Genomic DNA, 23281 nt, shown 5'->3' with positions numbered 1-23281 from the left:
GCCTGTCCAGGAGAGTCCAGTGATCAGCCTGGATAAATGGGGTCTTGGACTCTGTGTAGGCCAGGGGCTAGGGGACCTGTGGCCCTTCTGAAACTATCAACGGGGTGAGCTCCCGTTGCTCGGTCCCTGCTCCTGCCCACCTAGCAGTTCGAAAGCACGTCAAAGTGCAAGTAGATAAATAGGTATCGCTCTGGCGGGAAGGTAAACGGTGTTTCCGTGTGCTGCTCTGGTTCGCCAGAAGCGGCTTAGTCATGCTGGCCACATGACCCGGAAGCTGTACGCTGGCTCCCTCGGCCAATAAAGCGGGATGAGCGCCGCAACCCCAGAGTCGGCCACGACTGGACCTAATGGTCAGGGGCCCCTTTACCTTTACCTTTACTATCCCCAGCCAGCATGGCCTTTGGTCAGGTATAATGGGAGTTGTAGTCAAACAACATCTGAAGGGCCACAGGTTCCCTACCTCTGGCCTATGTAGATGCTGCAACCTGCAATTCAGTGGCTCACCGATTCAGTGCTTTGTTCTAGAGAACCCAAGATACAGTCAGACCATGAACCTTAAATGGGCGTGCATCAACTTCATTTATAGTCAGAATACCTAACCAAAAAAAGAATGTGTATCTTGAAAGTTTAGTCCAAACGGGAAGACTAGCTTTATCCCAGAGAATTGCCTGAAGGCACTCTTGCTTGGGGTGAGTCCAGGGGTGTGGAACCTGTGGCTCTTTATTTTTTTTTTAATAAAATTTTTATTAATTTCCAATTTTTAACAAACACAAAAACAACATGAAAACAAACACAAAAAATCATAATTTCTTAACCTTATTTCCATAAGCTTCTTTTCTCGGACTTCCCCATACCTTCCCCTTTTTGCATCCTTTATTTTTAACAATTGTTCAACAACCCTTTTAGCCAATTAAATATAAATTCATTCTCCTTTTCAATTTCACCCTAAACTAAACACAATTTACCACTGTAATTCTACGTCTTCCTCTCCCTTAGCATTTTAGCACTCCTCAATTTTATAGTAGGAACCTGTGGCTCTTTAGCCACATCATGGCCACTGCTCAGGAATGATGGGAGATGGAATCTGACAACAACTTGAGGGCTACAAGTTTCCCTTCCTTGATATATAAGGGCCTATGTTGTTTTAAGTAATTAGCAAGGTGATCAAATCAGTAGTGTTTTTGAAATGAATGTTTGTGAGTACTGTTGGCTTATTCCTGCTGCCACACATGGCTCCTGCGTTACCATATACAGCTAAATGCCAAAAAGCAAAAATGCCCCAAGAAAAAGCTACAATGTTGAAGTATGAAGTGCAGTTCTTTACAACAGTTGAGTATGTACTACGCAGTTGCTTTCTGTTTTCCTAGCTTTATGAGTTGCCTTTTCATAAATGTGAGGTGTTCTTGCATTCATGTCCTCCAGCGCTTGGAATACTTTGGCCTTTGAATAAATGATTGTTGACTAGTGTTCACATCTGGACTGTGGCAAAGTCTACTAAGGAGATATAAAATCTTATGGCAATCTGATCTACTTGCTGCTAGGCTGAGTCTTCAGTAAAATATATGGGTAAGGCTAAAAAGGGAAAGCATTCACAATACAGTTTACAGAAATAAAAAGTTTTAAAGCACTTTAAAACACAACCCACGGGTAAGTGTATTACGGTCAAACACTCCACCCTTTCTTAAAAAAAAAAAAATATGTTATGTCTCTGGGAATGTCCTCTGCACTGATTTTTGCATTTTGACATTTCAGTGTATTACAGTAATAGTAATTTTGCTTAACATGAACAACTTACCTTTGCCTTTCAATTTTTTTTAATAGATGACATATATTTGGAACAGCAGAATATTTCTTCTCTTTTGCCGAGTCAAAGCATCATGGGCAGTATGACTCACGAAGCCTTAACAAAAAGCACAACGGATCCCAAGGCAAATAGTGTGTTTCCTGAGGGGTTGTTGTCACCTGTTACCTCTCCTGAGGTGACCTCATCGGACCAAGAAGGAACAAGCAGAGTCTCAGCTGGACAAAATGTACCACTGTTGGATACTTCGGTAACAAGCAACGAAGCCGTCTTAAGTAATGATAGATTGATCAGCTCCTTTCCAAATGCACAACAAACCCCTTCATTGAAATCTTTTACAGAGGACTATCATTCAGGTTCCTTCCCAGTGAAAGCAACAAAAGAATCCTTGCAAACGTTGCTGTTAGCGCCTTCATTACCTGCCATCTCCTCGCTGGACTACCTGGAAACACTGCAAACAACATTGCAAAGGGCTGTCTCTGTCCCCCATGTTCCTCTGCCCTCTTCAAGGCCTTTTGACATGGCAGATGTAACTCTGACTCCAAGCAGAGACTTGCTGATGTCCTCTACGTACTTAAGTTCTGTCGCATCTGAGGCAGTGGATGCAACGGTTGGAAAAGGAGGAGAGAGTTTGCTGTTTTCTGTGCAATCCTCAGCATCTTTGCTTTCGGATACTACTTCGAAAGGGTCATCCTTATTCCTGAGACAGCTTGGTGAGGTTGCCCAAGTTATGCCAGACATTTTGACAAGTACTGACACACACACAGAAGCTCGCTATAGTATTAATAGCAGTAGTGTCACAGGAACTCTAAGAAGCTCGCCTGTCCTGAACGTTTTGAATGAAATTCCTGTTTTGTTAACTAACGCAGGGACTGATACGTTTTCAGCTCTGTTTCCTTTTGTTTCTCCCCCTGCTTCCCCAGCTACACTTTTGACTGCCTCCAGTAGTTATTTGAATGAGGAATTGTTTACACATGAGCTTTCCTTTCAATTATCCAGAAGTACAGCATCAGTTTTGCCTGACGGTTCAGAGAAACAAACTCAAGCTGAGTTCTTCAGTGACATCGCAAGCCCAGTGCCTTCCACTAGACCATATGCTTCATGTTCTTACTGTGACTTCACCTCAGTTCTCTCAGAGCCAGTCTTTTCAGTGGCACCTTCAGAAAATGATGTGGGCTCAGGTGATTATGTTGAGACACCGTCATTCACAGCCTCTGAGGTAAACGGTGTTGCGCCACTTACATCCATAGTTAGTGACTTTTATGACCTGCAAGAGCCTCCTCCTGAAGTCTTCGATACTACTTTCCCCTCAAGACCTGTTGTTTCATTCTCTTCAAGGTTTACAGAAATCTCCATGTCAAATGCTGTGGACATTAGCCTTAAAAACATAATATTTACATCAGTTTTCCCTTCCTATGGCCGGTCTTCTGAAATAACATCACTGGAGAGTATTCCTGTCAGCTTTCCCTACTCTGTAACTGAAATGGTTATGTCTAGTGCTGTAGAACTATCCTCTCTCCTTGCCACGGTTCCCCTTGAATCTGCCTTCACCGAAAATGTGAACACACCATCCATGACAATCAGGAACTCAAGTCTGGAAATATCCGAATTAATGCCATCAGAATCTACCGTTTTCCTTAGCAAAACACTTGTGGGTTTTCCCACGGAAGAGCCTGTTGTAAATAGATCAGACATTCCATCCAGCCTTCCATCAACACCTTTTCCCTCTGAGCCAAATGGCTTCTCACATTTGTCATCTGCTAGAGCCACATCATTCTTGATAATGCCAAGTGATTTGACAACATCTTTACCTCATGTTTTGCCGACATTCCTTCCGTCATCTGTATTTCTTGACAGTTCTTCTAGCTGGGGTTCAGCTGAGCTCCCAGCTGTTGACATCAGAAGCATAGAGGCATCCCAGACTTCTTCATGGCAAACTTCATTTTTTAATTTGAACTCATCTTCTGTTTCAGTCACACATAGTTCTACAACTGTGCCATCATCAAGTCTCTATATGAGCTCTAGGTTACTGGAACCAACATCAATCTTAGTGATGGAATCTGAATTTTATTTTACCTCACCTTCCACACAAGCTACCTCTCAGTTTGAGTCATCACCCATAGCTATTGATGCAACCGTCCCTACACTGGTGCTTCCCACCTCTGTCCCAGAGCCTCTTTTCACCAGCAATATATTGGAGGATGAAACGCATGTGACCTCGTGGTTCACCTCATTGCAGGCAACCCCCATCTTGACATCCTCATCCCTTTTATCTACTATTACCACAACTACTGTTGAGGATGCTGGTGCTACTGCTAACCTTGCCTCAGTTTCCTCATTTACTGAGGCAACTGAGACCACAATGTTTTTTAGAACTACCCCTTATATGCCACCGTTGGCTACGGATGCGAGCAGTACCGCTTCTGCTACTGAATCAGTGGCCATGGTGTCTTCATCTGCACCTCCAGTGACGCCTCCATCTGTGATGACCTCTCTTGAATCTGGACCTCCAACCAGAACTACTAGTGTAACTGAGTTTACCAGCATGACAATCTCTACTGCCACCACCTTTAGCAGCACAATAGGCCTTTTGACAACTACCAGCAGTACACCAAGATCATCTACAGCACCTACCACTTCTGCACTGGTCACGACTCCAGACGTTACAGTGGCAACCATTCCAGCTACCATTCCAGCAACCAGACAGCCCTACGTTTGTGACATCACGGTCCCTGATAAATATATAGTGAAAGCCGGTAAGACTTCCCGCCCCACCCAGATCTGTTGTTGTTCTTGTGTTATTAAAAGTTGTTCCTTAAAATCCACAAATTCATGCCATTTTGCTCAAGGAACGTGAACTACTGGTATCCTTCCAGGTTGTGAATGTCATATACTGTTTATTTTGCACAGCAGTACTAATATTATTCATGTGAAATATTTCATACGCTGCCTTTCAGTTCAATTCTTTACTGAATACTAATGTTTTCTGTCTCAGGCCAGGAGTGGTGCAAATAGGTAGACTGTAGTAGCCTTCCAGATGTTGCTGGACTATACAGTGGTACCTTGGGTTAAGAACTTAATTCGTTCCAGAGGTCCGTTCTTAACCTGAAACGGTTCTTAACCTGAGGCACGCTTTCGCTAATGGGGCCTCCTGCTGCCACTGCACTGCTGACGTGCGATTTCTGGGGCAAAGTTCTTAACCTGGAACAACCACTTCCTGGTTAGCGGAGTTTGTAACCCAAAGCGTCTGTAACCCGAGGTACCACTGTAACTCCCATCATCCTTAACCACTGCCTCCAAGAATCTTGGGAAATTTGTTCAGGGTGCTGAGAGTTGTTAGGAGACTGTCTAATCCCCTCGCAGAGCTTCAATTCCCAGAGTGGTTTAAAAATCAATTCCTCTTTCCAGGGAACAATGGGAATTGAAGCTCTACGAGGTGAAACTTTTTTTTAAAAACCAACACAGGTCTTATTTATGCTTATTTATGCTTCTTATTTATGCAGGATTGATGGGCTGCTATGTTTCAAAATACCTATTAGCGTTTCTGACTGAAAATGAAATATGGATAAGGGTGGAAATTCCAGCTCCCTGTAGTTCCCTGTAGCAATCACTTTTTTTAGATCTGTATGCGCATGGTTTAAACAAATAATATATTCATTGATTCAAATTTCTAGTTCTAGCTCGGAAACCTATAGTAGAAAACATCAGCGAATCCATCAAAGAAATCCTGAGAGCTGAATTTAGGAGGCTTGTTGAACTGGAGGTAAGCAATATCAAACACACAGTGTGCTGCGTAGTTGCTATTAATAATTTGTTTAATTATTCAGATAATTTGTTTCATTATACAGCATCACAGGAATACTTGAGAGATATGGGAGTAACTGGATATATCATCCACTTAACTGGTATCTTGTTCCTCAGTGATAGTGCTGTTGCATTTTTCTGCGGTTCCAGTGTAATGCTGTGGCTGTGATGCATTGATATAATAATTGGCATGCACTGTCCTCATTTGCCAGTCCAGGACGTCCCAGGACAAGGCCTTCAATCCATTTGTCTCACTGGGTCACGATATTATGAATATGCTGCTTTTTAAAGTATGAGCAATTTCCCATTCATTTACAATGCAAACTGTGGTTTAAAATTGTTCTTCTTTGGAGAATGATCCACAGAACCTTCCAAACTTGGGTTCATCTCCTGGCAATCCCTTATAATGCTAAAAAGAGAGGACCTATTTCTGTGCACTTATTCCTGTTTCTGTTGCGATTGGACGACGCCATTGCTGGCTCGCCATCTTGGGAGGGCAGCTTTATTTCCGAACTGCAATGTTAATGTCTGGGGTGTTCTCCCCTCCCTCAAGAAAAAAGGCCCATGGCTTGTGATGGAATACTGCCAAGGTTGCTATCTTGAAATTGACTGCTGTGCAGCTTAGTAACCTACACTAATGAATTGTTGTCAGAGATCTTGGAAATGCATTCCCTAGTGTGAAACTTGCTCCCTGCTAACAGATTTGACTTTACTGTAAGGCTCTGCACATAAACAGGTTTATGAACAGGGAAACCACAGGTAAATAATGTGCGTTCCAGGTTTTGCTTTCCTTACATCTTGTATTTACTGCTCACAGATGTTTCATTTTTATGATGTGTTGTGCAGAGGGTAGTTCTCTTAAATGCAGCACCGTGGCAAAGTACACTTCAGAAAACTGAGGTGTGTGGTTGTAATTTAACATTCATGGCTCAACAATATGAGAGATGATGATGATGATGATGATGATGTAAAGTGATAACGCTTTCATTTTAACATCTTCTGGCAGCGAAAGGGGGTTCATTATGGCTTGGATTGAGTTTGCACAAAGAGAGATGTCAATAATAATAATAATAATAATAATAATAATAATAATAATAATAATAATAATAATTTATTATTTATACCCCGCCCATCTGGCTGGGCTTCCCCAGCCACTCTGGGTAGCTTCCAACAAAACATTAAAATACATTAATCCATTAAACATTAAAAGCTTCCCTAAACAGGGCTGCCTTCAGATGTCTTCTAAAAGTCTGATAGTTGTTCTCTTTGACATCTGGTGGGAAGGTGTTCCATAGGGCGGGTGCCACTACCGAGAAGGCCCTCTGCCTGGTTCCCTGTAACTTTGCTTCTCGCAGTGAGGGAACCGCCAGAAGGCCCTCGGCACTGGACCTCAGTGTCCTGGCAGAACGATGGGGGTGGAGACGCTCCTTCAGGTATACTGGACCGAGATTATTCCTTTGCAAGTTGTCGGTTGTCACCTATTCTTAGACATGCTTTGCCGTATCACCACCCCAGGAAATGCTATAGTCATGTTAGTTGGGTGGATTTCATGTAGTTGTGTGTTTAGGAACGTAATGGGCTGCCTTATACTGAATCAGACCATTGGTCCACACTCAGTATTGTCTCTGCTGATGGTTTTTAGATCAGAGTCTTTTCCAACCCCATCTGCATATACCAGAAATTGAACCCGAGACCTTTTGCATGTAAAGCCTGTGCTCTATCATTAATTTTTTTTTTGGGGGGGGGTAGATTGTGATAGAACTGTGGGGACTGGGTTAGATGCTGCCAAGGAGGGGGTAGAAATTAAAGAAAGGCAATTACAAGGAGGCTTCAGCCCTTGAATCTGTAACTGATTCCATTCCTTTATCATAGTGCCAAAATACTATGGCCCCATTGCACACAGGTTCTGTTGAAATCAATATGAAAATTAGTTCTGACTTCAGTCCCATTTATTGCAGCAGGATTTAAGTGCAACTGACTTGGTTTTGATTCAGCCCTGTACCCCTCCTGTGTAACCTCGTCATTGCTGAACAGCACACCCACCCCTATACAATCTTTCTGTTTTGTAGTGCAATAAAGAATGCTCCTTCTGGGATTTTTGGAATTCTCATTTCCCCCTCTTTCTTTTTAATAGGTTTATAGATTTTCTCCCAAATTCTCGTTTCTGGTGACCTCAGGTCCTTTTGTTTACACGGCAATTGCTGTCATCAATGCTCTTGTGGACAGCAGCCTTCTACGTGGGCAGGTACCTCTCATCTCATCGCTACAACCTTCTTTCCCTGTTCCAGACCGCAAGTTTCACGTGCAGACTGGTAAGCTGAGCTGTATCACCTTTGTGTTTTTGCGCTGCGCACAAGAAAAGAATCACTTGGCATTATTGATTCGAGATCTGTTGTGGGACAAACATGGGCTCTTTCCCCAAGTTATATGGTTTAGTGTGTGTGTGTGTTATATCTCTCTCATGCTACTAGAGGCCAGTGTTCCTACTCACTTCACTCGCCAATCCCTCCTACCCATCAGCTCCATCCCTTAGCCAATACCCTCCCTTGATATCTGGCCAGCCCCACCCCTTAGACCAGGCTTCCTCAGCCTCGGCCCTCCAGATGTTTTGAGACTACAATTCCCATCATCCCTGACCACTGGTCCTGCTAGCTAGGGATCATGGGAGTTGTAGGCCAAAAACATCTGGAGGGCCAAGGTTGAGGAAGTCTGCCTTAGACATTCTCCTTTTCACCTTCACAGCACATTCTGAAGCTTCTATTTTTCAGTCCCCCTTTGCATCCATACCCCCATTTCCATGCCCATTCCTCTCCTGCCTCCTTCCATCCTATAATCCTCACTCATTTCCCCAAATGCCCTCTCTTGCCCCTCCCCAGCACATCAAAGATCCCATTATCCTCATCAGGTTCCACCTGCCTGCCTGCCTTTGGCTTTTCACAGTGTTCTCAGAGTGGTGAACCAGATGGGAATCCTGAAATCAGGACCTGATCTGTGAGCAGCGCTCTCCCCGTTTGTGATTCCCAGGCAGCATGCTGCCTCCTCCAGCACTGAACACAGTACATTGCCATCATGGCTTGTAGCCACTGATCGCCTTACCCTCCATGAATTTGTCTAATCCTCTTTTAAAGCCATCCGAGTTGGTGGCCACCCGTTCCTCTTGTGGTAGCAAATTCTATAGTTTAAATATGCACTGTGTGGAGAAGTACTTTGAGCGCTTGATGGTGTAAAGACAGGTTTTAGTGTTGATAAATAAGAGCAGAAGGATAAACAATGGCCAAAAGCAAAGGAAAGTGTACAAACATAGCGCCAAAGTATTCCATCATTCAGGTACTGTATAGCATAATAAATAATCAAGAAAATATATGGTACTGATGGGAATCAGGCAGGTTCATTGAACTTGGCATGAGTTTTTTTGTGGGTAGGAACAGGATTTGTGTCTGTGACTGTTTGGGATGGGGGGGGGGCATTGGAGTATCCTGTAATTCTCGAGCTAACCTTACATCTAGTAACACAAATATTTGTTTTCTACTCCTAGTGCTTCAGTTTGTGCCTCAAAGTGTTGACGTTAGGTTCTGTAACTTCAGCCAGCACATTGAAAAAGGGCTGACAATTGCATTTGGGGAGGTGAGAAAACATCACCAGGGTATTTCCAACTTCAGTGTTCAGGTAAGATGACGACAGTGATGTTGGTTCTTATTATTGCAGTTATTCCCAGCAGATGAATGGTTGTTCTAAGGCCATTCATGACAGAACCGAGACTTGAGTTGGTGCCTTTCTGATTTCACACATCAGGTTTTTAGCCATTGCACTAAACTAGCATACAGAAAATTTAGACAAAGTAGATACTTTATAAATTTGCCTAGTCAGTAAGAAAAGAAAATTCTGAATATCGCTTTTGGAACAATCACTATGCTAGAATCCAGAAGTATATCAAGCAGCTATAGGTATGATGTGTCAGAGTAACCCTGTCTCAGGCAGACAGAAAATTCCATTAACTTTTGTTTAACTTATGTCCTTTGTGACTATTGTATTTTTAGAATGGTGGGTCAGAGAAAGAGGAGCAGGGCTAATGTTTTTTTGCTTTGCTCTTACCCGGTCTTTTCAGATACTGAATATAACCCTGGGTAAATCTAGAGCAGTGTTTCGGCAGGGCCCTGTGCAAATTGTGTTTGCCATCCAAGAGAAACACAGATTCTTGAATGGGTCCGAAGTCAGTGAGCTGCTAAGGAACCTCTCTGTGGTGGAGTTCAGTTTCTACATGGGCTTCCCTGTGCAACAGATTGCAGAACGTGAGTATTCATGTAAAACAGCAAAATCTTGTTTTCCTGTTGACCCTTATTGCTTATTTCTTTAACATGTTTATTATGATTATGATTAGTATTATGATTATTAGTAGTATTATTATCATCATCATCCCATCTTTTTGCTAAAAAGTCTTCAACATTAAAATGGTTTTTTCTTTAAAAAATTACAGTCCCTTCCTCTCCAGCGTCATGGTTCCCATAAGGACCATGTCCAATAAGGAGGCATTATCTTCCAATCAGTCCCTTCCCCTTAGCTTACAGGATTAAACTGATGAAAATTCTGATTGCACAATTCTGATATGGCAGAAATGCGCAAGATCTTTAATAGTTAAACTGGGACTGCTTAGTGTTCTGAGTGAGTGTGTGTGTGTGTGTGTGTGTGTGTGTACATGTGCTGATCTTTCTAGTAAATTAAGCATCAGAAATATTGGGGGAGAAAAGAGGTGACAAGGGGCTGCCTGCTGGAGGAGTCTCTTGAGGAGGATTGGGGGGGGAAAAAACAGCAATAAGAGGCTCCTTTCCTTTGCTGTATTACCAACAAGATTTTGAGGTGTTTTAAGCTGAAGCTGAAGGTCACTTGAAAGGGGCTTGGAGAGAGGAATTGTCTTAATTTGCAGAAAGCCTGGCACACATGTACCCCCCACTCCGACCTCCATTCAGCGCACTAAGCAATGCACATGACTTGTGCAAATCTGCTCATGTGAGAAGTAAATGGAAGTAGGAAGGACACTCCTTGAAAAGTCACCACACATGTCACATCTACTAAAAAACAACAATGCACTAAGGAGCTTCCAGTGCCAGTTGTGACTGCAGATGTATAAAAGGTTATTTTTTTTCTTACCGGATTTTCTTTCAGTAAGGGGAAATCAGGGTTGAACTAATTAAAAGTGTGAGCTGGTATTTTGTTTGACTTCGAACTTTGTGTGGATGTCAAGCAAAAAAAAAGTCTGGAAATGAGTAGCCCTGAGCCCACAGTAAACTGCCGCTTGGAAGTGCTCGGGGATTCGGCCTTCTGGGTGCTATTAAACTCTTTTAAAAAACAGCAGGAGAAAAAGCAGCCGTGGGGCTTCCACAATCGGGTCTAGTTTGCCTGTAAATTCACCGAGACTCCACAGTCTTAAAGTGTGCTGGGGCCCTGCTCTGGGGAATAGAACAGTGAGGTTTCATTTCGGAAGGGAAGGAATAAAGAGTAAATTATTCCACTGTAGAAATTTACGGTTAGAAGCAGGAGCAGTTCTCGTTTTATGCAAAGAAAAGATTTGTTGTTGCTGCTGCTTTTCTGTTGCCTTGAGATACCGTATTCCCGAAGGTGGTGCTCTAGGGTTGCCACTGTGTATATCCAAGCAGGAGGCTTCACTACTTTGCAAATAAAATAACAAGCTTTCTAATTTTGTGCTTTAGCTTCCTTCCCCTCCTCCCATTATGCAAGCATATAATAGCTCTGTGGGAATTTAATTAATTTAGTTTAATGGTCAGAATGTAGAGCTGGCAGTGATTATTATCTTGGCCAATTGACTTTCCCCAGGACCTTGGCCAATTTATTTGACTGTCTCAGTATGAATTATAAAATAGCCCCTTGATTCCAGTCTGTTAGATTTCTGGGTCTTTTTAATACACGTTTCCTCACCCATTCCCCTTGTTTCCCCCCTCTTCCCCTCCAGCTGTTTATTACCCTCAGTTGAACACAACTCACTTGATGAAATCTTCCTGGGTAAGAACAGGTAAGTACAACTTTAAGACGAAATAGCTTCAACTGATAACCTCTGTTTGGCATCCATCTGTCTCGGGAGACAACGGAGGCGCATGCCATCTGGGGGTGAAGTCAAACTGTTGGAAGGTCTTAGCCAGATAAGATAAAGAACCCATCATTAAAGTTCCTTCAAATTTTAAAAATGGTGGCTGCGGTTTTGCATGGCAAGGAGCAGATTAACCCCCAACCTCACAAAGCGCCCTCAAAAGGGGCCCCCCAAAGGCCCCATGGGGAACTTAACCAGAGTGAGCAGAGTCAGCGCAGGTGGTTCCTGTGGCCCTGGGGGTGACCAGGAAGGGCATCTGAGAACCAGCCATTGATGAGAACTGAAGCCATTGATGTGAAGAACTCCAGTCTAAGGCAGAATGGTTTGGGCTGCTTAGAGGCACTGACATTGCAGAGATCTGCTGGGGGGTGGGGGTGGGGTCTTCTCCCTCTGCTAGTCTTCTGAGGAGACCCTAGTTTCCAAGATACAAGAATATGAATTGCTATTCTTCTCTTTGTATATTTAGTTTGCCTGTAACTGTTTCTTTGGTTGCTGTGTCAGAGGCCAGGTTATTTTCAAAGGAACACGAAGACAGAGGGTAGATGCCAAGGAGTAGGCTATTCTTTTGAAGTGAGAAAAAGAGATCAAGTGTGACTAAAGAAGAAGAACTTTGGATAACCAGATTCCAGATTATATGTAAATGATACACATCACAGAACATCAGCAATGATGCATCCTCTAAGCCTTCCCAACACCCCAAGGATATCAGATCCTTGCTTCACCACGCTGTTCCGTTAACTAGAAATTGCCTATGATGTGAAGCTTGATGTTCACTGCCATTATTCCTGTATATTTATTTTCTCCCTGAATGTTTGTTTCAATGTAGTTGTCCTTGGTGTCGTCAACCAGAAAATTCAAGAGGAAGTTTTCCAGGCTGAGATGGAGCGGAAGTTAGCCCAGTTGTTAAGTGAGGCCTTGGGCAGAGGGCGGATATGGAAAAGGGCGACTTTTGCTGGGAACAACGTTGTGCAGGTATTAAAGTTAATTGAAATGGAAACCTAACATGGGGGAGAAAGTATAAATCACACAGGAGTTGTTGATCTGAACACCACAAACAACGCTTGGAATTACATTTTATTGGCGCTTCTGTCTTTTAATTCGTTGAGGCTTAATGCGGAGTTTCGTTCCTCACTTTGGCTTGCATAAGCAGAATTTTAATTAATTGTACTGAGTGGGGGTTTTGCTTACTCCCTTTCTTTCACTCTTGCTTCAAATAGATGACATTTTTGCCACTTTTCTTCTCCTTTCTCTCCTGTGCTCCATCAGTCTCCAACTCCTCCTCATTCTCCAAACATAGAAAATATCAGGGGTTGTTTTCTTCCTAACACATGGCAAGCTGAAGCTAGAAAACATTGCCCTGTTAATGTTTCCTTGAATGGTGAAACAGATGGTCACGAATCGGTATGTAACTTAACAGAATACTTCAGAGAGATGCCAGATTCTTCAGAAGTTTAAACTTCTTTCCCCTCCTCCTCCCTTTTTGCTATATTCTGTGTAATTTGGCTGCAAGTTATTTCACCTTATATATTAGTGGGGAATGTAAGAAGGCATCGCTTTCTGTTCTGCCCTCTGTTTGTCACATGGAGCCCTGTTTCTGTTCTGCTGCATTTCATCTTCTGCCAATAGCTACATTATCTCAGTTGCCTGCTGCGGTGAAATCAAGTAACTTGCATAGCTAGTTACAGAAATTGTGTGAATGATGTTGTCATTGTGTTACTCCCTTCCAGTCATTTCAAAGGAAACACAAAGCAGATAGTGGGCCAGGGAAAACCTAATCAATTTCATATTGTTTGCGGATGGAAAGCTGCAATAACTGAAAATGCTGCTTATATTCATTGGATTGATTTCCATTCCTGACATTGGGCAGATAAGCAAACATTGGCAGTTTCTGCTCCCCTTTCCATTTTGGTTGACATTCTCCAGCATCCTTAGATATAAGTAGGACTAGCAAATTGGTGACCTTTTATTCAATGGATGATGAAACAGAGGCACAGAGTTGTTCTGCTCAGGGCTGGAAAAAGTTCATAGGTCTCAGCTTCAGGTTATTAGGACCTCTGTTAAAATCAAATAAATAAGATTTCCCACCCAACCTCCACTAACTTGCTAGGCGTGCTGCCTACACTCTGGGCCTGTTACCTTCAGCCACATTTTCTAACTGGTACGCGCAACTCCCCATTTGCACGGGGGTTACATTCCAGGTCACGCGTGTGTCAGTGGTTGCACATAATCCCGTTCCTCCCCCTGTTCCTCTTCCTCCCCCTTCTGGGGTTGAAAGTGGCGCACGTGTGGGAGAGGCCATACATCAATAGGACGTGTGCAAAATGGTCGCCGTCTGTATTTTAATTATTTTTGCTCCAGGATATTTAATTTTTTTCTTACACAGCAGTGGCATCAGTGTGCACAGTGCCTTACAGTGTTAAATCGACATCAGTAGACCTTTTACTAAGGAATTTATAATCCAAAACAGACAATGGGTAGTGGAGGGAGAGAGATGGGAGAGGTAGGCATAAGTTTGTGTACAGGTGCAGTTAACACTCTTAAAGCTTTTGTCACATGCTCCTCTACACAGGAGCAATATCTGAATACAAACCACATTTCAAACACGGGAAAGTTGTTTGGAGGAAGAGCAGCAGAGATAGGCAATTAAAATTTCTATCTGTGAATGCATGTCCATTAGGATGACCAGTAGTGGACTCTTTATAGACTGCAGCTTCGTGCCCCAAATCATTCTTCATATGCCTAACCCTTTTTTTATAAGAGGCTGGAATTCTTAAATTATTGCTTTTGAAAAGTGTTTCCACGCTGATGAGACTGGTGAGCTTTAAATCTATTCTGACTTTTAACCATTATTAATTTCTTGGTGTCTTTATTGGCTTGCTGTTCACAGTTTTGTTTTGAGATTTGGTGAAATGTTCCCTCAAGTGCTGAAGTTATATTAGAATTTTGTGTGAGTCACCCTGAGCATTTTATGGAAAGGTGGCAAGAAATAAATGGCTTCTGTTCTAATCCCAGTTTTGAGATTTATCATTCTGCTGCTGTGTTATGTCCTATATATTAATTGAGTAATGTGTTCTGGTTTGGATGTGATGCTAAACCATAGTTTAGTGTTACAGAACACGAGGTAAGCAGACCATAAAACTGCTAGCTCATTTGCAAAGCTAAGCAGGATCTGGAATGGTTTTGAATTGGAGGGGGGACTGTATGTTGAGATTCCTGCATTACAGGGGTTTGGACTAGATGACCCTCGGGGTCCCTTCCAACTCTATAATTCTGTGATTCTAAGCCTGTTCATGCCTTGTGCTTGAGTGCTCAGACACACTGCCTCCAGAACAACTGTGAGGAAGAAACTGGAAGCATCTGTTTCTAGGTTGAAACAAACCACAGTTTGTCATTGCACCTAAAGTACATTGCTTGTACTTTAAATTATAGTTTACTGAAACCAGGGTCAGAAAACACCATTTTATCTTGGCTTGTTTCAATAAAACATAGTTTAAACTTACCAGTTTGGCTCTGTTCAAATATAACAACAATTAGTTTAGCCTGTTTTGGTCATGTAGTGGGGTATAGATATGAAAATTAATAAATTGGAGGGTGAATCTGTTCTATACCCTATGCTAGCAACCTCGCGGGAATGTACTACTACTAGTAAAATGACAAGAGAATCTTTTATATCTATATACCTGTCTGAAGCACTCAAATATATTTTTCATGGCAATATTCATAGACCTAAATGTGCAGTGATGATAACCAGAAACGACAGAGCTGTCACAAACTATATATAATAGTACCCTAGCTATCTTCACTTAAATGTACAAATGTACTTTCCTTCATCCTCAATTACATTTTAGGGTTTGAGCTTCAGTTGGTATGGGGAAGAGAGTTTGGCACAGTGGAGAGGAAATCAGATAATAAATAGCTACCCCAAATGTATTTCCGAAGAAGCATAATTTCTAGAATTTAGAATCCTATTGCTTTTTATGGTTAGAGCCTGTTACACAAAGTTTGTGGAGCTGATATTTACAGCAAAGCCCAGAAGCACTGCTATAACTAAAGGTTTGTCAGTGATCCCATTGTAAATTTGACATTTTGAGAAATGTTACCAGTGCTGTAAATAACATTGCTAACTGAAAATAATTTCATAGACAACATGCATTCTTCTTGTGTTTAGATCTTGATAGCAGAATAGCTAGCTTTGTTGAAAAGGCATATCAAAAATAATTTTCTACTGAAATTAACATAGAACTGACCTTGTGCTATGTAATGCCACACAAGTTCATACAGCTTTGAACCATTGATAACACTTTGCTCAGTTTCCTCCCTCCCTCCCCCCCCTCTAATTTATGAGATTACATCATGTGTCCAGTGAAATGGTCTCTGGCCCATGCAAGTTTATGGCACAATAAATTTGTCATTCTATAAGGTGCCTTTGGAATCTTCAATGCTTTTGCAGTAATTGTTATATCTCATTCATAACCAGTCCACTAAAACTTATACCATAATGCATTTGTTAATATTATATCCAGTTGTGATTTTTACTTAGTGGGAAGGGTTTTCCCAGCACAAAAGTACAAATAGTGGCACCCAAATTTTGTCGCTTATTCCCTGTCCCCCATTGCAACCCTGTGCTATAATTAATTCTGTTTCAGAAGGTACCTCATACTAAGAAACAGGGATTTTTTGCGCGGGGGGGGGGACAGGGGACTTAAATAAGTGGGGAGGGAGTCAGAGAGAAGTTGTGTCCCAACTTGTTCAAGTGGAAACACATACCACAAAGGCACTGTTGGATACAGCCTCTAGACTTTGTTGTTTTTCCCATACAGCAACATCTTTTGTCAGGTTTTTGATACAGAATTTTCCTCTTCTGCTTCTAAACAAAACCCACCCATTTAAATGCCCAGTATCTTAATGTCTTTTTTAGACTTGATTTTACAAAAGCAGAAAGAATGGAAAGTCTTATCTGCAATTTTATATGGGCATCTCTTAAGAAATATATTGAAAGTTGATGTCGTTGCACACAGAAGCTGTGGATTAATCATGACCGTAACTCTGCATCAAAGTTGTGTCTTATAACGCAATCAGGTATAGAGTGGAAGAAGAAGAGTTTTGACTTGGTATCCCGCTTTATCACTACCCGAAGGAGTCTCAAAGCGGCTAACATTCTCCTTTCCCTTCCTCCCCCACAACAAACACTCTGTGAGGTGAGTGGGGCTGAGAGACTTCAGAGAAGTGTGACTAGCCCAAGGTCACCCAGCAGCTGCATGTGGAGGAGCAGGGAATCGAACCTGGGTCCCCAGATTATGAGTCTTAACCACTACACCACACTGGCTCTCTGTGCGTGTTGATGTGTGTGTTGATGTGCCATTTCAGATTGTGAACGTGTCACGCATAGAGGAAGCCGACAGCCCAGTTATGCTGGTGTATTTTGTGGAGGACCAAGATGGAGAAAGGCTTGGTGCTGTGAAGACATCTGACCTGATTAACAGAGTTGATATTCAGAGGGCTGCCATCATTCTAGGATACCGCATTCAAGGCCCAGTGGCCCAGCGTGAGTCTTCCTAAGAAACACAGTGATAAGTGATCCATTCAGCATTTTTCAAAGAAGCTGGGGTCGACACATGCAACCATTTGTCACCGCTTGTCACCATGCCAGGGGTGGGGGGAGCCTGAGACTCCCCGTGGTCCGTTCTTGCCTCACTAAACTAAGTGTGATACCTGAACGGTTGTCTTCATTTGCCTGTTATGCTACTTTATTTGGGTTTGCTTATGGAGACTGGAAAAGATGCGGGTGGCGCTGCGGTCTAAACCACTGAGCCTCTTGGGCTTGCTGATCAGAAGGTCGGCGGTTCGAATCGCCGTGATGGAGTGAGCTCCCATTGCTCCATCCTAGCTCCTGCCAACCTAGCAGTTCAAAAGCACGCCAGAATGTGCAAGTAGATAAATAGGTACCACTCCGGCATTTCTGTGCTCTGCTCTGGTTTTGGTGTCCCGTTGCACCAGAAGCGGCTAAGTCATGCTGGCCACATGACCCGGAAAAACTGTCTGCGGACAAACGCCGGCTCCCTCGGCCTGTAAAGCAAGATGAGCGCCACAACCCCAGAGTCATCTGAGACTGGACTTAACTGTCAGGGGTCCTTTACCTTTTCCTTTTATGGAGACTGGAATTAAGGTAACATAAAGCAGAGTATCTCATTGGTTGTATGTAAAATCTGTCATCACAACAAAAAAGAACTGCTTTAGGGGGGCGCAGGAATAAGATATGAATGCCCCTTGAAGAAATTATAACAGACGTGACTTCAGGCAAAATTAGTTGGGGAAACATATATTACAACTTATTTCCCTTGATTTTCAAACATTATTCATAGGGCTGAAGCTGTTCTACATATCAGTCAATCTAGCTTACGTATATCAGCTGTGCGTCATGATTAATTAGTGATTCCAGTTAATATCAGAAAGAGGAGAGGAGAGCGTATACGCCAGTGTGAAGCTGAGCTGTCCTCACATTAAAAATAGCTTTAAACAGCAGGGATATGTAAACTACATTGGAGGATTCAGTACCCCTAAGGCTCACAAGGCTTAATTATGTGTGGGTTTGGTTATGTAACATCTTCACATAAAATGCATTTCCCTTTTTTGGTTTGCTTATTTATTTTTTTCCTTATGCGTCCTGCTTTTCTTTCAAGAAAGTTCCATTGGGAACTGTGCTTTTTCCTGCAGGGCAAGCAGCTTTGGGAGAAGGTTTATTTTTTATTTTATTTACTGATTGCAGTTGTATTCTGCCCTTCCTCCAGGGACCTCCATGGTGGAATACGTGGTTTTCCCTCTGTCATCTTATCACAGCAACCCTGTAGATTAAGCTGAGAAATAGTGAGAGGCCCGTTATCATTAGTGAACTTCATAGCTGAAGTTGAAGCCCTGCAAGGGAAGCCCCACATAAGAGCACATCTCAGCAATCCATTCTTCAAGTAACCAAACGCACAAACTACTGTGGCAAGGCTTTCCCGGTCCAAGAATGGCCATAGCTTTCAAAGCAGCCACGGTTGGTAAAAAGCACTTCTAGCCATTGAGTTGCAGGCCTTATTCCCAGATATAGGAGCCACTTACCCACAGCCTCAGAATTCAGCCTCAGATTATTGGCCCCCATCACTCCTTCCAGAGGAGTTGGAATATTAGAGAGGCAATATTATATTTGTTTCTCTGACAAGTAATGCCTGCACAAATTATAAGGATTTGTGGATATTTACAAGTGGCTTTATTTCCCTTCACAGGCAGTAGAATATTTTTTTTGTTTGAATGAAAATAGATTATAGTTTAAATATGTCTAAATACAACAATTTTATTATATAAAACTGTGAAGGATTTGTCTTGCTCCGCATCCTACATTTGTAAGAGTAGCTATAGGGAAGAGGACTAAGCCTTTAAGCTTGTTATTAAGCTGTTTATTAATATATTTTGATACCTTATTCAGAGTTCTAGAAGAGGTAGCGGTTGCATTGACTTACAGAAGAAGCTTAATTTAATTTTATTGTATTTTTGTAATCATATTATTTGCTATTCAAATAAATATCCCTTTCAGTAAATTCTTAAAGATGATAAGAGCTTAAAAAATCAAGAAAGCATGTCAACATGCAGCCCAGAAGACAGTTTCTCTAGACTAGCTGCATTGAAATCCTCCAGCAGCGGCCATTGACGCCTGTGAAAATTCTCAACGCCCTGAAGGCATGGACCTCTCCAGTCATATACACACACCACATTGAACAACATCTGTCCATTTGGCCATCTAATCACATTGCTAAAACTCTTCTCTCTCCTCTGCTGCTGGAGTTTCCCTTCCCTCCTTGTCTTTTTCAATGTAGCACTCAGCCATCTCTGTCCCGTTAATAGCTGTGTGCCTGTTGTTTTCTCTTGCCCCATTACTGTGAGTAGAGAAGCGACATTTGTCAGATGTCTTGCAACAGTTCAGAGGTTCAGGATTCAATGCTAGGAATGGCGGGCCTAGAAACCTATCACTGTAGCCTTTTCTCAAGTAATCTTCACACATTGGCTGGTGTCACACTGGATAGCTTCAATCTCTGTGCATCAGCTCTCCCTGTTTCTCGATCTCCATGTGATTTGCTCAAGGTGAACGTGAGCTCCATACATGTAAATGCATAAGATCTGTAATCAAGATCATACCTGATTTTCAATTCAATTGCTTCTAAGACTACTGAGTGAGTGATACAGAGTGTACATCTGTCCCAGAGCCAGTAGGTGGGGAGAAGACTCTAAGCTTTCTATCATTTTTAAAAATGTCTAGCTCCTTTAAAATGAAAGTTACGAAGCAAAATGTGCAAGCACACATTTGTGAGATATGAGCTTGCCTTTCAGTGATTTTAGCCAGTAAGTAAAGTGAGTGCTATGGTTGATGACTGTTAGAGAGAAATTTAGACATGAATGGGGAGACAGAAAAATAGCTTCAAAATAAGCCAGGAAACCCCCTCTGCATTATCAAGAGAAGGAACGTCCTGGGTCATTTTGAAGCTGTCTAGGGGTTAGTCTTGGTGCATGTGTTTCTCTCTCTCAATTCAATACAATGAAAGAGGTCTGCTTGGTTCATTCTGAAGCTTTTTTTCTTTTTCATTTTACATGGCAGAAATGTGATATGTTTCCCAGATAAAATAAGTGAGAAAGCCAGTATTTTAATGTAGCTGTCACATGGCAATAGCATGACCACCCAAAAGCAAAACACAGCAGCAAAGACATGCTCTGTCTCACTCAAGTATAAAGGTAAAGGGTAAAGGGACCCCTGACCATTATGTCCAGTCGTGGCCGACCCTGGGGTTGCGACACTCATCTCACTTTATTGGCCGAGGGAGCCGGCGTACAGCTTCCGGGTCATGTGGCCAGCATAACTAAGCCACTTCTGGCGAACCAGAGCAGCTCGCGGAAACGCCGTTTACCTTCCCACCTATTTATCTACTTGCACTTTGAGGTGCTTTCGAACTGCTAGGTTGGCAGGTATAATTGCATGCAAAAAATGTCCTTTTCCTGAGTATGTAAAGTCTTTTCTCTCCCCACCAAACATTTAGTGACCACATGAGGATTATGTGGGAAGAACATCCATGTCTCCATTACTTTTTTAAAAAATCAACATACATTAGAAGTTATGAGATCTTATGATCACACACCACTAGGGTATTCTAACACTTTCCCCCCTTACTTTTGCAGCTGTGGACAGAGTCAAAGAGTCACCTCCAGAGTCGCAGAACAACCTCTGGATTATTGTTGGTGTTGCAGTCCCAGTAGCTGTGGTGTTGCTGATCATCATCATTTTATACTGGAAGCTCTGCCGCTCTGACAAGCTGGAATTTCAGCCGGACACCATGAGCAACATTCAGCAAAGACAGAAGGTAATGGCGCCTGAAATATACTCAGAGTCGAGAGTGGATTTCATGCTCTTTATTCAGCTCATAGTGGTGAGGAGGAATAAAAGTCCCCTCAAAGTATCTGCTTTATATACATTATTTACACAATGGGCTGCACGTGATTGGCTAATTCCGGAATTCTCCTGTAGGCCAATCAGGTTGTGGATTCACTTCCATCTGGAGCTGGATTGGGTGGCTCCTGCAGACCAATCATACTGCTGCATTGTTCTAGGACCAATCATTATTTTTTTTTTTAAGATAATTTTTATTCGTTTTTCAAACACAGAACAAAACAAAAAAAAAAAAACAAAAAATTCAAAACACAAACAAAAACATACAAAACATTTAAACCAATATAACTTCAAAATTATATTTTCATACCCTTCTTTCTTTTGACTTCCCCATACCTCCCCATCCCTGCATCCTTGTTTAGTAATTCTTTTGCAACCCTTTAGTCAATTGTCCTGATTCCCTTTCATTAAATTTCCTTTGGTTTTTTAGTTACAGCTGCATTCTCTGCTTCTTACCCCATGACATCTTAACATTCCTCAATTTTACAAAAGTTTTTAAGGTATATTTTAAATTTCTTCCAGTCCTCTTCCACTGTCTCCTTCCCCTGGTCGCAGATTCTGCCCGTCATCTCAGCCAGTCCCATAAAGTCCATCACCTTTGTTTGCCATTCTTCCAGAGTAGGTAGTTCTTGCATCTTCCAATACTTCGCCAGTAGAATTCTTGCTGCTGTGGTCGCATACATAAAAAAAATCCTGTCCTTCTTTAACACCAATTGGCCAACCATGCCCAAGAGAAAAGCCTCTGGTTTCTTAGGAAAAGTCCACTTAAGGACCTTCTTAATTTCATTATAGATCATTTCCCAGAAAGCTTTAATCTTTGGGCAGGTCCACCAAAGGTGGTAAAAAGTGCCTTCAGTCTCATTACATTTCCAACACTTATTATTAGGCAAATGATAAATTTTTGCAAGCTTGACTGGGGTCATGTACCACCGATAGATCATCTTCATAATGTTTTCTTTTAAAGCATTACATGCAGTAAATTTAATACCGGTAGTCCATAACTGTTCCCAGTCAGCAAACATAATATCATGACCGATGTCTTGTGCCCATTTAATCATAGCTGATTTCACCGTTTCATCCTGTGTATTCCATTTCAACAGCAAGTTATACATTCTTGATAAGTTCTTAGTATTGGGTTCTAACAATTCTGTTTCTAGTTTTGACCTCTCTTTCTGGAATCCTATTTTCCTGTCTTGTTTGAATGTCTCATTTATCTGATGATAATGCAACCAATCTCGAACTTTGGGCTTTAATTTCTCGTAACTCTGAAGTTTAACCCTTTCACCATCATATTCTAAAATTTCATAATATTTTGGCCATTTAGAATCCATATTAAGCTTTTTTACTTCCCTAGCTTCCATTGGTGACACCCACCTGGGGGTTTTACTTTCCAACAAATCTTTGTATCGAATCCAAACATTGTACAATGCTTTCCTTACAATATGGTTTTTAAAGCCTTTATACACCTTTGCCTTGTCGTACCATAAATATGCATGCCAACCAAAATTATTGTCATACCCTTCCAGATCCAAAATGTCTGTGTTCTCAAGAAGTAGCCAGTGTTTCAACCAGCAAAAAGCTGCCGATTCATAGTAAAGTCTTAAGTCCGGCAGGGCAAACCCCCCTCTATCTTTTGCATCAGTTAGAATCTTAAATTTAATTCTGGGCTTTTTGCCCTGCCAGACAAATTTTGATATGTCTTTCTGCCACTTCTTGAAACAGTCCATCTTGTCCAAAATCTGCAATGTCTGAAATAAAAATAACATTCTGGGCAGTACATTCATCTTAATAGTAGCAATTCGGCCTAACAAGGAAAGTTTCAACCTTGACCATATTTCCAGATCTTTCTTTACTTCTAACCAACATTTTTCATAATTATCCTTAAATAAGTTCACATTCTTAGACGTTAAATTTATCCCCAGGTATTTCACCTTTTTTGTTATTTCCAAGCCTGTTTCATTCTGAAATCTCTCTCTTTCTTCCATTGTTAAATTTTTCTCCAACACTTTCGTTTTTTGTTTGTTCAATTTAAAACCTGCTACTCGACCAAATGTTTCAATTAGTTCTAATACTCTTTTAGTGCTAGTGTCTGGTGTTCTAGGAC

The 23281-nt window shown here is 41.9% G+C and overlaps 1 protein-coding gene across 5 annotated transcripts in view; it reads left to right on the top strand.

Moving 5' to 3' along the window:
* KIAA1549 overlaps nt 1–23281 on the top strand; it is a 106528-nt gene that overhangs the window by 53679 nt on the left and 29568 nt on the right. For all 5 annotated transcript variants that reach the window (XM_079992120.1, XM_079992118.1, XM_079992117.1 and 2 more), the window contains exons 2-10: nt 1822–4557; nt 5476–5564; nt 7740–7917; nt 9141–9271; nt 9711–9894; nt 11571–11630; nt 12532–12677; nt 17073–17250; nt 20910–21091. In XM_079992120.1, the coding sequence (XP_079848246.1) occupies nt 1822–4557; nt 5476–5564; nt 7740–7917; nt 9141–9271; nt 9711–9894; nt 11571–11630; nt 12532–12677; nt 17073–17250; nt 20910–21091 (3884 nt within the window). The remainder of the gene's footprint in view (nt 1–1821; nt 4558–5475; nt 5565–7739; nt 7918–9140; nt 9272–9710; nt 9895–11570; nt 11631–12531; nt 12678–17072; nt 17251–20909; nt 21092–23281) is intronic.

Source organism: Podarcis cretensis, assembly GCF_951804945.1.
Source record: "Podarcis cretensis genome assembly, chromosome: 10".
NCBI lineage: Eukaryota > Metazoa > Chordata > Lepidosauria > Squamata > Lacertidae > Podarcis > Podarcis cretensis.
This window is presented reverse-complemented; position numbering and strand designations above follow the sequence as displayed.